At 41.2% G+C, this 14,941-nt stretch overlaps 1 protein-coding gene across 3 annotated transcripts in view; it reads right to left on the reverse strand.

The window, feature by feature from the left end:
- LOC133422403 (microtubule-associated serine/threonine-protein kinase 1-like) overlaps window positions 1–14,941 on the reverse strand; it is a 61,175-nt gene that overhangs the window by 5,686 nt on the left and 40,548 nt on the right. For all 3 annotated transcript variants that reach the window (XM_061712378.1, XM_061712377.1, XM_061712379.1), the window contains 15 exons: window positions 13,794–13,895; window positions 11,573–11,705; window positions 11,423–11,490; window positions 10,405–10,481; window positions 10,092–10,300; window positions 9,293–9,431; window positions 8,157–8,289; window positions 6,655–6,820; window positions 5,089–5,190; window positions 3,142–3,264; window positions 2,772–2,881; window positions 2,509–2,669; window positions 2,170–2,429; window positions 957–1,181; window positions 642–871 (listed from right to left, as the gene is read on the reverse strand). In XM_061712378.1, the coding sequence (XP_061568362.1) occupies window positions 642–871; window positions 957–1,181; window positions 2,170–2,429; window positions 2,509–2,669; window positions 2,772–2,881; window positions 3,142–3,264; window positions 5,089–5,190; window positions 6,655–6,820; window positions 8,157–8,289; window positions 9,293–9,431; window positions 10,092–10,300; window positions 10,405–10,481; window positions 11,423–11,490; window positions 11,573–11,705; window positions 13,794–13,895 (2,238 nt within the window). The remainder of the gene's footprint in view (window positions 1–641; window positions 872–956; window positions 1,182–2,169; window positions 2,430–2,508; window positions 2,670–2,771; window positions 2,882–3,141; window positions 3,265–5,088; window positions 5,191–6,654; window positions 6,821–8,156; window positions 8,290–9,292; window positions 9,432–10,091; window positions 10,301–10,404; window positions 10,482–11,422; window positions 11,491–11,572; window positions 11,706–13,793; window positions 13,896–14,941) is intronic.

Consider the following 14,941-nt stretch of genomic DNA (forward strand, 5'->3'; position numbering starts at 1 on the left):
TTGGTGATTGGGAGATAGGTGGAGGGTGGAGCTTCAGAAACAATACTGACTTGGTGATTGGGAGATAGGTGGAGGGTGGAGCTTCAGAAACAATACTGACTTGGTGATTGGGAGATAGGTGGAGGGTGGAGCTTCAGAAACAATACTGACTTGGTGATTGGGAGATAGGTGGAGGGTGGAGCTTCAGAAACAATACTGACTTGGTGATTGGGAGGTAGGTGGAGGGTGGAGCTTCAGAAACAATACTGACTTGGTGATTGGGAGATAGGTGGAGGGTGGAGCTTCAGGCCAAAACAAAAAATGAAAACATAAACATCAGTTGAGGGCTGCAACTCCTCTTTTTAAACTGGAATATCCTGGCTTGAGTGCTGTTGTCAGTGACATAAGTATTTGAAATGAACATAATTTTTAAATGTCTGTTGACATATCGGGGTCATTTTATGATTCGTTTTATTATTGCTCTTACATACAGCTCCTTTAATTAACTGATGCAGCTGACTTAACAGTGATTTAGAAATATTACAGCTGAGATGTGCAGCAGATATTTAAGGCGAATATAAAAGACAAATAATAGCCACTTTGTGCCACAGCGCCTTGTCAAGTAAGCAGTAGTAGTAGTAGCAGTAAGCGTGCTCTCTCACCCAGACCATGTGGTGCACGCTGTAGACGTCACTGTCTCCCATGTAGACTCTGATGGCTCGCAGCGTGAAGCCATATTTCTTTCCCGAGCGATGGATGGTGATTGGAGAGCGCTGGACATTGACCACGGGACAGTAGTCTCGGCTGGGGGAGGAGTCCCGGGAGGAGGGGTTGGACGAGAGGGAGCGAGGAGACATGGGGCTCGGTAGCGGGGAGGCAGTGTGCTGCTCCACTGTAAGGACAGACAGAGGTGAACGCCAGGATTCACTTCCAAATATTTCTAATCTTTGATGGACCTGAGGTGATGTGGGGTTTACCTGCTGGAATGATGACCGACAGTGCAGTCGCAGATGCAGATTTGATAACCTTGGTTCCCGGCCGTGAGCTACGTTTGTCTCCCTCGGCTGAGAGCTGCTGGTGTCGGACCCTTCGCAGCACCAGGTCTGTGGTGGCCCCGCGGGCCCCCTGCGACTCGGGAATGCACTGGATGGTAGCACTGGCCGGTAGCGGCAATGGTGCATCAGCCGGCCTCAAATGCTTCTCTGTGACATAATAAAACAGCATAAAACCAACGGTGGATAAGTCTCCTCACATGGGCTGATCATATCTGGGTCTAGGGCAGGGGTCGGCAACCCGCGGCTCTAGACCCGCCCTAGTGGCGCCCTGGAGCTTTTTCAAAAATGTTTTACCTTTTTTTTCCTTTTTTTCCTTTTTTCCTTCTTTTTTTCTTCTTTTCTCTTTTTTCTCTTTTTTTCTTCTTTTTTTTCTTTCTTTTTTCTTTTTTTTTCTTTTTTCTCTCTTTTTTCTTCCTTTTTCCTTTCCTCTTTAATCTCGACATTTCAACTTTTTTCTCGAAATTTTGACTTTTTTCTCAACATTTCGACTTTTTTCCCAAGATTTTGACTTTTTTCTCGACATTTCGACTTTATTCTCAACATTTCGACTTTTTTCACGAAATTTTGACTTTTTTCTCGACGTTTCGACTTTTTTCTCGAGATTGTACTTCAACATTAATCTTGACATTTCGACTTTTTTTTCAAAATTTTGACTTTTTTCTCGACATTTTGACTTTTTTCTCAAGATTGTACTTCAACATTAATCTTGACATTAAGACTTTTTTCTCGAGATTTTGACTTTTTTCTCGAGATTTTGACTTTTTTCTCGACATTTAGACTTTATTCTCAACATTTCGACTTTTTTCACAAAATTTTGACTTTTCTCTCGACATTTCGACTTTTTTCTCGACATTTCGATTTTTTTCTCGAGATTGTACTTCAACATTAATCTTGACATTTAGACTTTTTTCTCGAAGTACATAATGAAAAAAAAATCTTCCCCCAGTTATAACTAATATTATATACATGCAGCATGTGTTGTCTTCATTCTAAGGCTTATACAAGACTTTTAATTTTTTGCGGCTCCAGACATTTGTTTTTTTGTGTTTTTGGTCCAATATGGCTCTTTCAACATTTTGGGTTGCCGACCCCTGGTCTAGGGCTTCAAATCAAACGGTACCTCATCAGATCTTACCTCCCGCTGCCAGGCCATTCCCATCTTTCAGGAATGCTCTCAGATCTCCGTGAGAGGGGATGACCCCCATGGCTCCTTCCAGGGACGTTCCCCTGGTCTTCACCGGTGGCTGTTTGGCTGGAACGGGCAGCTCGCTGTCCAGCTCCAGAGGGGAGGCCAAGCGGTGCGTATCCATCAGGGCGGAGAAGCGTCGGCGGGCCCCGGACGGCGGGCTAGACTCACTCTCGGTGAAATACGTCTCTGAGCACGACAGGCGCTTCCTGGTGAGGGCAAAGCAGCCATCAGCAGACGTTAACACATTACTGCGATCAAACTGCCATGCTCATCCTCTCCACTCACATCTCGGGGGAACCGGTCCTCCAGCTCTTGTCTCTGAGGGTGACGCCTCCCAGGCTTTCTCTTTTGGTCACTCGATCCTCCTTGGGGCCCTTGTGCTCCCGTAGGGTCACAGTGTGGGGCTTGTGCTCCAGTTGCGACAATTGCTCCATGCTGCTGTACACCTTCAAGTCCCCACAACACTACAGTTGGCACTTTTTCAGGCAATGATCGCGTTGCAAATACTCAGTACGGAAAAAGAAAAAACATGAGCGACGGATCCAGACCTTGCTAAAGCGAGGAGAGCAGGAAGAGAAGTGGTGGATCTCCACGGGCTCATCATCGTTGGTGTCTTCTTCGTCGTATGATTGTATGTGATGGTAGCGCTCAGAGCGGGCTGGAAACAAGACAAGATGTCAACATGGATTTCATCAATGGAGTCAATTGATTCAATGCTGCAAATTCATACAAACTAAAAAAACACATTTGAAGTCAAAGTGTGTATTTAATTGGTAATTATAAATGTCATGGTTATTCAGAAGACAAGGAATTGTTTCACTGACTGAAACAATTCTGAAAACACTGAAATTTCTCTACATTGGCGTTTTTGCGGTGTGTGCTTGGTATAAAACTTTTCCAGTTTGGAGGTAAACTTACTGTCAAAATAACTGGTGTCTTCCTCTGACTCCAGATGAGGGATGAACTCTGCTTTCTGTCTCAGCAGGCTGTTCCAGTCCACCTCTGTGAAGAACGAGTGCTGCTTCACCTCAAAAGCACCACCTGGACGGCAGGAGAGAGGGAGAAGGATGTCGTAGAAGGACACATTTGGACGTATTTGACTAGAAAGGTACGACAATGGTGAGACTTGTAATTCTAAGAGTCTTCATTCATTAAGACGTCAGGTCCTTCACTAAAGCACTACCACGTTGTAAAATATTGAAAAATATAACATATTATTGGCCTTTGACTGGCTTATGAAGCATATTAGTTCAGTTTGGCTGCTGGTGTAATAATGTTCCAGCAGGTGTTCACTGTTGTGGACCGTTAAGCTTTGGATGGAGTTCAGTCGTAAAATTTTCATTTTAATGACCAACGATTAATTTCAGACCGCTTAATCATATGATTATATTATTTAGTTGTTTTTAATGTTTGATTTGTAAAATAAATTGGGCAATTGTGAGAAACGTCATTAGTGACCCAGAACACTCAAGACCTAAAAACAATCAATCAAAATAAAATTACAAAAAGGAAACCAAAATAAAGTCTCTTTCTGATAGACTGGAATCATAGAATCTGAAGTTACAAAATAAACCTTAGCTGCTGATTCATTTTCTGTTAATGCATGTAATGAATCATCCATCCACCCATCCTGATGTATTATTCCTTCTTTCCATTTTCAATTGACAATCAAAAAAATAAAAAAATAAAAAAGTGATGGGTTATTTTGATATTTGATATTTCTCTTTGAATCAGATCCTAGAAAAATGGAAAAGCGGTTGTTTTTCAGACTTTCAATTTTAGGCTCAGGTCAAAAATACCAAATGGAACTACGAGCATCAGGACCAAATACGATGTTTATATTTATTTGGTTGGGTTAACATTGTGTTTTGTTCTGCATGTTAAAATGCGGGTTATGAAGTGACGCCGTGGCTGGTACAACAAATACGATTATGGTGTGATGTGCTGTGACTTCCTGCCTGCAGCAGCAGATTGATATCTTGCAGGGCTCGGAAATGAGCCCTGCGGTCTTGAGCAGCATCTGTGAAACCCCAGCCCAGACCGTGAGCTTCCGTCAAGACTGTATGGGCTTCTATGTGTCTTTTTTTTCTTTTCTTATGGCACATCATTGTACAGATGTGGATTAAATTATTAAAATAATCTCAAAGCACCCGACATATTATTAACTAGGTAATATCCAAACTATAGAAACAGAAGCTCCTCAGGATTGTTGCTGTACTTCATCTCTGATCCTGGTTCAAAAAGAGATTCTTGAGACGTGACAGAAAACTTCCTCTGGATTATTCTTGTCAACGATCCCAACTATGACCAAAGACATTTTCATGGAAATTTATTGTGGAATTATGAAGAAATGTGGCCTCTTTTAAAATTCTGCCAAAAAAAAAAGATTTCTGAGTTGAGCCAAAACTTTCAGCTGATTATTGTTGATGTCTTAAGAGGCTGAACCTGACACACACAGACATTGTATTTCTTCTTTATTAGTTTAAGAATTCAACTTTCCCAAACAGCTTAAGTGAAGAATAAATTACACGAGTACAGCTTTGGTGTCCATTTAAATAGCGGGTGGAGTCATCACAAATCAGAAGCCTAAAATTGAAAAGCCCCTTTTTATTGTTTGGTATCTGATTCAACAAACAGCAAAACAACCACACAGTCCCTTTTTAGTAAACAAACAAAGAAAAGAAATCAGTCTGAACGAAACACCAGTAAATAAACAAGTAAACCCAATCTCACTGAAGGTCAAACATTTTAGTGTGAATGAACTTCAAAACTGAATGAAATGCAGCGCACGAGTAACGCACGGTCCCAGAATACAGAGGTGGATCTCATGAATTTAAAAACGAAGTTTTCCTCTAAGTTACTGACCTGTGCCCAGGCGTACCAGTGGATTAGTCTGGAGGAGGGAAGATATCAGGCGCTGCGCATCAACGGGAAGAGCCTCATCCCCTTCAGGCCAAACGATATCATCTACAGCAGGGGGGGGGGGGGTTAGGATTATGTGGAAGAGTGCTCGTGTAAGATAAGAAATCTGGCACATCCAGAATTACTTCGACTAAAACACAAGACAGACTTGCAGCTTTAATTTAAGAGGTTTCACAAAAGTAAAGCATTTGTTGTTTACAGCCATTTCGAGCAAAGCACAACCATCTTCAGTGGCAAAATGACAGAATTGTAAATATAACCATTATTTTCAATATTTGTATTAAAGCTAGGGTCTACGATTTAACATATTGTACATTTTTATCAAAATCATTTATAAGGTTGTTATGGGCCAACCTATGAAATATGATTAGCAAAAAGAACCAAAAGAGAATATTTTTTTCTATCTGCTGTAATCCTGCAAAGAAGTCAACCAATAGGGGCCATTCGGCCCGAACGGCGCCTATTGGTCAATCTGCTTGAATGTCAGTGATTGGACAGTCCTCACCTACTCCCTGCCTCCCAAAGTACGGCAACACCAAGGACATATTCCTGCTGGCTCCCGTACCAGAGGGGGTGTGTCGGAGGCGGGAGCTTCTTGTGAGGCAGAGCAGCTCAGTACAGCTCAGAACACATCCACACCTCTATCAGCAGCAGAGGTGGGTAGTAACAAGTTACATTTACTCCGTTACATTTACTTGAGTAAGTTTTGGGAAATGTTGTACTTTTAGGAGTAGTTTTGAATCACTATACTTTTTACTTTTACTTGAGTAGATTTGTGAAGAAGAAACTGTTCCTCTTACTCCGTTACATTAGGCTACATTGAGCTGTTACTTTTCTTTTATCCCTTTTATCCACGTACGCGTCAATCTCATGACATCACTGGGGGATTCTTTGGGAAAAATGTTTGTTTTTGCATGTTTTGTGACATAAACAGACTGAAACACACAGAGTTTCTATGAGTTCATGGGCTTGTTCTAGTTCTGCCTGGTTAAAAAAGAAAAGTACAAAGGCTTGAAATTTTGTGCTACTTGTGCTTAATTAATTTTTTTATTCTGTTATTATTTTGTTATTTATTAAAGTACTTGAATTTACTTTAAGATTATTTTAATTTAAGCTATTTTTTATAAATTTTAATTAATTTTATTATTTTATTGATTTAATTTCCCTGAAGATGATTATTTTGTACTTTTGTCTGTTTGAATGGTTGTGTTAAAAAAATAAATCAGACGTTATTCAACAGTTACTCAATACTTGAGTGGTTTTTTCACCAAGTACTTTTTTACTTTTACTCAAGTAATTATTTGGATGACTACTTTTTACTTCTACTTGAGTCATATTATTCTGAAGTAACAGTACTTTTACTTGAGTACAATTTTTGGCTCCTCTACCCAGCTCTGATCAGCAGACACATTTGCATTATGGTCTTTTTGAAGCTTTTTGAAGTAGCAGCTATCAATTCAAATCCATTGTGTTTTTCTATGGTACATACTGAAACGTTGGGCCTCTCACCTGTAATGACTTGTCCAAACAACTCCTCCGGAGTGTCTCCAAAGAAAGGCACACAGCCCACCAGGAACTCGTACAGGATGATGCCCATGGCCCACCAGTCCACCGGCTTCCCATAGCCCTGACGCAGGATCACCTCGGGGGCGATGTACTCTGGGGTTCCACACACCTACAGAAAAAGAAACATCATTTGTTTCATGTGTATTGTTTACTACCGTCAACTTGATATCAGTCACCAGTAGTGGTGGGGGAAAAAATCAATATTGCAATATATTGTTGCGCTCTCTGTCGCAATAAATAATCGATAAACTGACGCCAAATATTGATATTTTATTACAACACACATAATGGATTTACGTGGTTGTCAACGCACTATTGTTCATGCACTTCAATTTGTCCAGCTGTACGGTGTTTACATTTACAAGACTAGGAGGCAGTGAGGTACTATGCAAAATTAAGTTGCTTACTGACTTTTCAGTATTAGAAACAAAGCAGTGCACTGTCCTGGTTTATATAAAACATGTTATTAATGTTCAAGCACTTTAATTAGTCCAGCTGTACAGTGTTTACATTTAGAAGCCTAGAAGGTAGTGAGGAAATATACAAATGCACTTTCTACATTGGATGAAGTTTTGGCATTGAATAAATGCATAACTACAGACGTTTTCCTTTTTATGGGTATTTTTTATTTTTCAGTCACATATATCGTGATATATCATTGAGGAAATTTCTTACAATATATCGAATATCGTAGATATTGTGTATCGTGATATTATCGCCAAAGTATTGAATCGTGAGTTACCCGTATCGTCCCACCCCTAGTCACCATCGTACTCATGTTGCTTCTGGCACATGTTCTACGTTGGGACGTGTTTGACACTGAGGTTCAGACCCACAGCTTTGTACTTTCAGGTCCAGCCAGGTAGATCACAGATGCCAAGACAAGATGAAAGCAACGGCGATTTCATATGCAGATGGACACGTGCTGCATTCTACCAGCTTGCTGGCTGCCACGACGTGGACACGAGAAATAATGAGGCTTTGATTCAAAGCTTGCCTGCTCAATGAAAGGCTTGTGAGCGCAAGCTGTATGTAAAGTAGAAATGATTGTAAAAACCGGGGAAATAGTGGTCTATTGTTTTGCAGCTTGTTAATGGTCTCGTTTCTGGCTCCAGATGTACCTGCCCAACAGCGGCAGGGAATATCTTTGCATAGAAATGAAGACATCAAAGGACGATTTATGCTGAAACGTTGCTTGGATCATAATCTATTCGACTAATCTACACTGCAATAGTGAGAAAGATCTGAGTCTTACATGCAACATCTGATTATTTTCTAAATTGAATTGCTACATTTTAACAAAAGTGTTTACCGAATACCTGCAGTAGTTATCAGTGCAGGTAGATTTCAGCAGCTTCAGGATGTTTTCTGTGTAAAATGATGCTATAACTTCTTGCAGGGTTTTATTTGGAAGGTACAGCTTTTTAACGTTTATGTTGTCTGACCTGTTTATCCAAAAACTCCCGCGTATCCTTCTCTATGTGTCCTTCATACAGGTTGGTGGTGAGGCTCATCAGACCTATCTTAGACAGCCCAAAGTCAGTCAGCTTGATGTGTCCCATCGAGGTAATCAGGAGGCTGCGAACAGAAACAAGTCATAAAAGAAGCTTTATTTACTTTGAATTGGACATACAAACAACATTTTTGTTGTTTTTTTTGTTCATATACATCTGTCTGTTTGGGGGTTTTAAAGGAGCATGAGGCAGGATTGAGGCAGGATTTATGAAAAAAAATCGTATACGTTTTAAGTTTTCTAGTAATAATGTCAGATGAAGCGTTCCAAACCCAAAAGAATGAGCCCTCTAATCTAGCGTATCTCTCCGTTGCCTTGAACAGGCTGTGTGCTGCAAAATGTGGTGCAATTCCAGGCCCGAATTTCCGCGCTGTCCTGCGGATGTGACGTCACATGACGCTGCATGCACGTTCTCCCCGTTCTCCCATGCCGGCTTCGCTGTTGGCTGCAGTACCTCAGACGGTCGTCGTGGCGCTAATGAGTCTCATTTCTTATTCTTGCCTCAAGATCCTTTAAGTAACTACTAACTCAAAAGCTGTGAGAAAACACAACCACGTAAACGTGAAAATGAAAACGACGATCTGAGAGGAATTTATTAAGAAAAAATGTGTCAACTTTAGCCAAAAGGGCATAACCTTGTTCCGTTTAAAGGAGCATGAGGCAGGATTGAGGCAGGATTCATGAAAAAAATTCGTATATGTTTCAAGTTTTCTAGTAATAATGTCAGGTGAAGCGTTCCAAACCAAAAAGATTGAGCCCTCCAGTGTATCTCTGTTGCCTTGAACAGGCTGTGTGCTGCAAAATGTGCTGCAATTCTGGGCCCGAATTTCCCGCGCTGTCCTGCGGATGTGACGTCACATGACGCTGCATGCACGTTCTCCCCGTTCTCCCGTGCCGGCTTCGCTGTTGGCTGCAGTACCCCCGACGGCCGTCGTGACGAAGGGTGGCGCTAGAGAGTCTCATTTCTTAAAAGGAGCCTCATGCTCCTTTAAACAGCGACTTAAACACACCGACAGAGCATGTGCATGATTCCTGCAACAGTGTAAAAAAAGAGCAACACTGTCTTACTTGTCAGGCTTGAGGTCACGGTGGACGATGCCGTAGTTGTGTAAATACTCCAGCGCGAGGACTGTCTCTGCAAAGTACATGCGTGCCATTTCCACGGGCAGAGCCCCGATGTTCTTCAGCAGCGTGGCACAGTCCCCACCTGGAACAGGGAGTCACCGTTGAACAGTCTCTCCGCTACTTGCAACTTTCATGAAGGTGTCCGGACTCCTCTTGACCCAGACTGTTTTAGTTACCATTTTAAAATAGCGTGCAAAAGAATTGCGTGCAAGCTTTGAGTCATCTTGCAGAGAACTTTCCGGGGTATCCGGTACATTACTTATTCAGAATACATTAAAACCTGACTTTTTCTGTGTAAAGCTTAGAAAAACTATGTGAAAGTCTGTGAAAGTAAAAGTCGTGCGACTGTATTTTGTGGGTCTTGAACTTTATTTAACATTAAATAGGGATTAAATATTTAAATAATGACGAAAGGGTGAAATATGCTGACCCCTGCAGTCCCCTGATCGTTCACTAACATGCACAATGAGGTTTAGGTTTTTAAATGTGTGACATTTCACAATGGCTATTAAGGCTCTGATGTTTGTTCGTTTTAACAGATAAACACATTTGAAGCACATTCTGACTGTGCATATTCATGTTTTGTCCCTCTTTGTCATTATGCACAGTCAAAAACTTGGAGCTGGTATACAGTGGGGATTCTGTGATTTGCTCTACGAGTGTCAGTACTGATCAGCGTTTGAAGGAACTGGCTGCAACCCTCGGTGCACGCATCTCCAAACCTCCAGCTCCACGTCCTCACCTTCCACGTATTCCATGACCATGCAGAGGTGCCGCCGGGTTTCAAAGGAGCAGAACATGGAGACGACGAAGGGGTTCTCTGCGAAGGTGAGGATGTCTCTCTCCACAAAGGCTTGCTGGATCTGATTCCTCAGGATCAGGTTTTGCTTGTTAATCTTCTTCATGGCAAAGCGCTGCCGGGTCTCCAGATGCCGCACCAAGTAGACAGCACTGGTGCACGTGCAGAAGCACACACACACACAACGTTATTTTCATGTTATTGCTTCCGTTTCATTTGGATGAGATTTGTGAGGGCTCCCGAACACGCTTCTCACCCGTACGCCCCGTTACTGATCAGCTTGATGGTCTGGAAGTCTGCTTCACCCGGTGGCTTCATGGCTTTAACCTTGCCCTGTGGATCAAAGGTCACATGTTGTGGTGAATACGACCAATGTAAAGAAGAAAAAGTAAAGCATGACTGCTTAAAGAAAAGTGCATCTATGCATCAAGAAGTCACCAATGAAGTTTCTCTTTAGTGCAGGGGTCGGCAACCCATGCGGCTCTAGAGCCGCATGCGGCTCTTTAGTGCCGCCCTAGTGGCTCCTGGAGCTTTTTCAAAAAAGTTTGACCTTTTTTTTCCTTCTTTTTTCTTCTTTTTCTCTCTTTTTTTCTTCCTTTTTCCTTTCCTCTTTAATCTCGACATTTCAACTTTTTTCTCAAAATTTTGACAGTTTTCTCAACATTTTGACTTTTTTCTCGAGGTTTTTACTTTTTTCTCGACATTTCGACTTTTTTCTCGACATTCAACTTTTTTCTCAAGATTGTACTTCAACATTAATCTTGACATTTCGACTTTTTTCTCGACATTTCGACTTTTTTCTCGAAGTGCATAATGAAAAAAAAATCTCCCCCCAGTTATAGCTAATATAGATACATGCAGCATGTGTTGTCTTCATTCTAAGGCTGATACAAGACTTTTCATTTTTTGCGGTTCCAGACATATTTGTTTTTTTGTGTTTTTGGTCCAATATGGCTCTTTCAACATTTTGGGTTGCCGACCCGACCCCTGCTTTAGTGCAACAGATTCTGGGAAACATCCTCCTCCAGCTGGAGTTTTGGAGAGCTGCCTAATGCTAAAGGGTCGGCCTTGAGTTTCAGCATGGAGGATATCCTTTTCTCAGAGCATCAGCATGGATTAGCTAAATTAGATGAATAAAAGCATCCGTGCTAAGTCATCAGAAGGTGAAGCAGACATTTCACTCAGGGATACTGCACTCTGGCGAGTCCAGCATTACACTGTCTGCAACACGAACGCAGGGAGTGAGCTCGTAGGGCAGAACTGACCAGACTCACCTCTGTTGAGTCATCCGTCTCAGGCGTCACTGGTCCCTCGCTGTCGTAACTATCCAGGTTCACCATGTCTGTGGAGGGACAAATAAAGGGGTTTAAATCAGCTGGTAGTCGAGGGCGTCTCCTGTAAGGCCCTGACGCACAAATCCTCACCTTCGATGGGGTCTCTGGTGAGTCCCAGCTGGTTGATGATGTAGCGAGGGATGTCCGTCTTCATCAGGTGACCCTCTTTGGCGTGGTCCTCCGCTGCCTCCAGCAGGTGATAAAACTCCTCGGGGTTAAACTCCTGGAGGCCGGAGAATTACGACTTAGACTGATAAAGTCATCAGGCGTAAACTTGTGAATCTCGTTAATAAACGGCATATCAATGGTAGCAAAGTAGACTTATTATTGAGCTAGTAAGAATTGAATATCTTGGAGCGAAAATGTTTCCGTCTTGTCATACAGCACTGATCAGTCATGAACTGACTCCAGAGCAACTTTTTATGACTAAAGTATGGATTGCTGCTCGGAGTAAATTCTCTGCAGTTGAACTTATGATGTCATCCCAGCTATCAACCAGTTTTTAGGTGATTTGAGTGTCATTTAAGTCAAGCCTAAGAAATCTTGGTGTTGTCTTTGACAAAGAAATGTCATTAGATCACCACTCCAAGCAGCTGATGAGGAACTGTTTTTGCCATGTAAGGAATATCTCCAAACTAGGAACAGTTATTGTTTGAGCTAATTATTCATGCTTTTGTTTTGTCTCGTTTGCACGACTGCAACAGTTTGTTTTCTTGCCTCAACAAGACGGAACTGTCTCATCTTCAGCGAGTCCAACAATCTGCAGCAAGGCTGCTGACTTGCTCTAATAGAAGGACTCACATCACCCCAATTTTAAAAACTCTTCACTGGCTCCCCGTCCCTTTCCGTTTCAACTTTAAAATCTTAGTGCTGACATTTAGAGCTCTGCAGGTCCGGCCCCCTCCTACATCCAGGACCTATTACGCCCCTGCACTCCATCTCGGAGGCTGAGATCATGTGACCAGAGGTTGCTCATGGTCCCTAACCCTTCGCACCGAGCATCTGGAACAATCCACGTTCATGCTTTTAAGAGCAAACTAAAAACCCACCTAATTCTCCAAGCTTTTAAACATCAAGTCAAGTCAAAGTCAAGTCAAATTTTATTTGTATAGCACATAAACAAACGGCTGAGCCGCAACCAAAGTGCTTCACAGAAAGTGCTTAAAAAGCGGAGACATAAAAAAAGGGACAAGAAAAGGGCTAAGAGACAAAATGTGAATAAGACAATATTAAAAGACACTAATTAAAAGCAAGGGAAAAAAGGTGGGTCTTTAACTGAGATTTAAAAATATGTAAAGACTGATATGTAAAGACATCAGTAATAAGAGGGTGGTTTTATGACCTTCATGTTGATTTTATGTACGTTTACTCTAGGAGCTTGTTATCATCTTGTTTTTATTGTATTTTTACATTTATTGTATTGTTTTTATTCTTTGTGAAGCACCTTGTGAAATTCCCTTGTCTGTGAAAGGAGCTATATAAATAAAGTTCACTTACTTACTTACTTACTTACTTACTAGAACAGCTTGCTGTCAACCTAATTAGCCTAGTTTAGCATAATTGCTGGAAATGTAAAACTACAAAATGTTATTACTTCCATGTTGTGACTCCTACATTTAACGTGTGCAGATAAAAAAAACAGATCCAAAGCATCACACGACCACCAACGCACCTCTAATCACAAGTAGTGATTGATTTTCTATACCTTGTTATTAATGACCTTGTAACTAACCACAGACATAGCAGGGACCTTAAGTCAGTAGAAAGCAGAAGCAACGCTGACATCATTCACATCAGTGAATCAGCTCTCCGTGTCACATTTTCCGCCGTCACTCATAATAACAATAAACCATTTCACTGACATGACTCATAAAGGATGCAGTCGATAAACTGAGCTTCACAAACAAACGCATCCTCCAGGCATCTTCCAGATATAAATGAGGGCGCGATTATGGTCTGGCTGTGCACGGATGGATAACAGCCAATCGGGAGGCGCTTGGTGGAATTAGCTGTACGGTGGCAACGAAAGCTGTTCATCTAAATGCAAATGTCTTCACCGTCTACATACGCCGGACTGAGTGTCACACTTCTGTTTTCCTATTTCTTTCTTTCTTGATTTCCTATCCCCTGCTGTGTAATACATCGGGTTGCTTAAATTCCTGTAATGGGCTGACAAATCAGTATGTGCGCCCGTGTTTATTTAAAGACAATCAATTTGCCTTAAGTCACAAGAGCTGCGAGCCGCCTCGTGATGAATAGTGCTGCTATAGGAGGACTGCGATGGTAGCGGCCGGGCTGCGTGTGATCTCACCAGACACTCCAGGAGCCGTGCGGGGCGGGAGATGATGATGAGGAGCTTTTTCACCAACTCTGTGACGAAGGCGACCTCAGAGCTTTCGGAGCGCTCAAAAGCCTGCCACATGAAGAAAGGAGAACAGACACAGGGAGATTGTTATCTTTAAGATTTATGTATAAAACTGACAACACTGACATGCAGACAGAGGGAATCTGTCCATCAAAAGGATGATTATCTTCTAATAGTGGTTTGGTCGGAGAAAATCTGATCCCCAAAAGGTTATGCTGATGCAACTGCTTGAATACAAATATCTGCTGATCCTTTTTCTTGTTTGTAGGGAGTAGGGCTGGGCGATATATCGAGATTTTAATATATATCGATATATTTTCAAATGCGATATGGTACGAGACAATATCGTTTATATCGATTTAAAAAAAAAAAAAAATATATATGATTTTGATATAGCTTATTTTGTGACAAATTGACTTGAATGTTTTATTTGAGATTTGCACAAATGTTTTGTTATTTGCACAACTGTCAACCTCAGTGGAAAAGTCTGCCTGTTACTGTCTACATTGTATTAATTGCACAGTGTATTTAATTTAATTGTTATGCAGGAAAGGGATTTTTTTTTTTTATTCAAGAAGCATTTTTATTCTATATATGCAGGCAGTTTATTTTTATTTCATTTGTTTTATACATTTTGATATTGTGCAGACCTCTGTTAATAAAGGAACCTGTGTGACATTTGGCACGAGGCTTTGTATTAAAACTGACTGTTTTTTAAGGGTTTGCCTCAGAAAAAAATGAAGCTAACAGAGATGCTATGCTATAATGCTTTGGGGGAAACCCCAATTATGGCACAGAAAAAATATCGATATATATCGAGTATCGCCATTCAGCTAGAAAATATCGAGATATGACTTTTGGTCCATATCACCCAGCCCTAGTAGGGAGGTGTATATTTCTTATGCTCACCCTTATTTTTATTGAATCTTACTGCTCTGTTTTATATTTAGTTTATCCTTTCTTATCGTATTTTATTTTTGTTTAATCTCAATGTTTTATCTAAATATTTCAGTTGTTATTTATGGTCTATTTTATACATTTTACTGTTTTATTATTTTAGTTTTTAATGTCTTACTTTCTAGACATACTTTTAG

This window comes from Cololabis saira, chromosome 21 (genome assembly GCF_033807715.1).
Source record: "Cololabis saira isolate AMF1-May2022 chromosome 21, fColSai1.1, whole genome shotgun sequence".
NCBI classification, from domain to species: domain Eukaryota; kingdom Metazoa; phylum Chordata; class Actinopteri; order Beloniformes; family Belonidae; genus Cololabis; species Cololabis saira.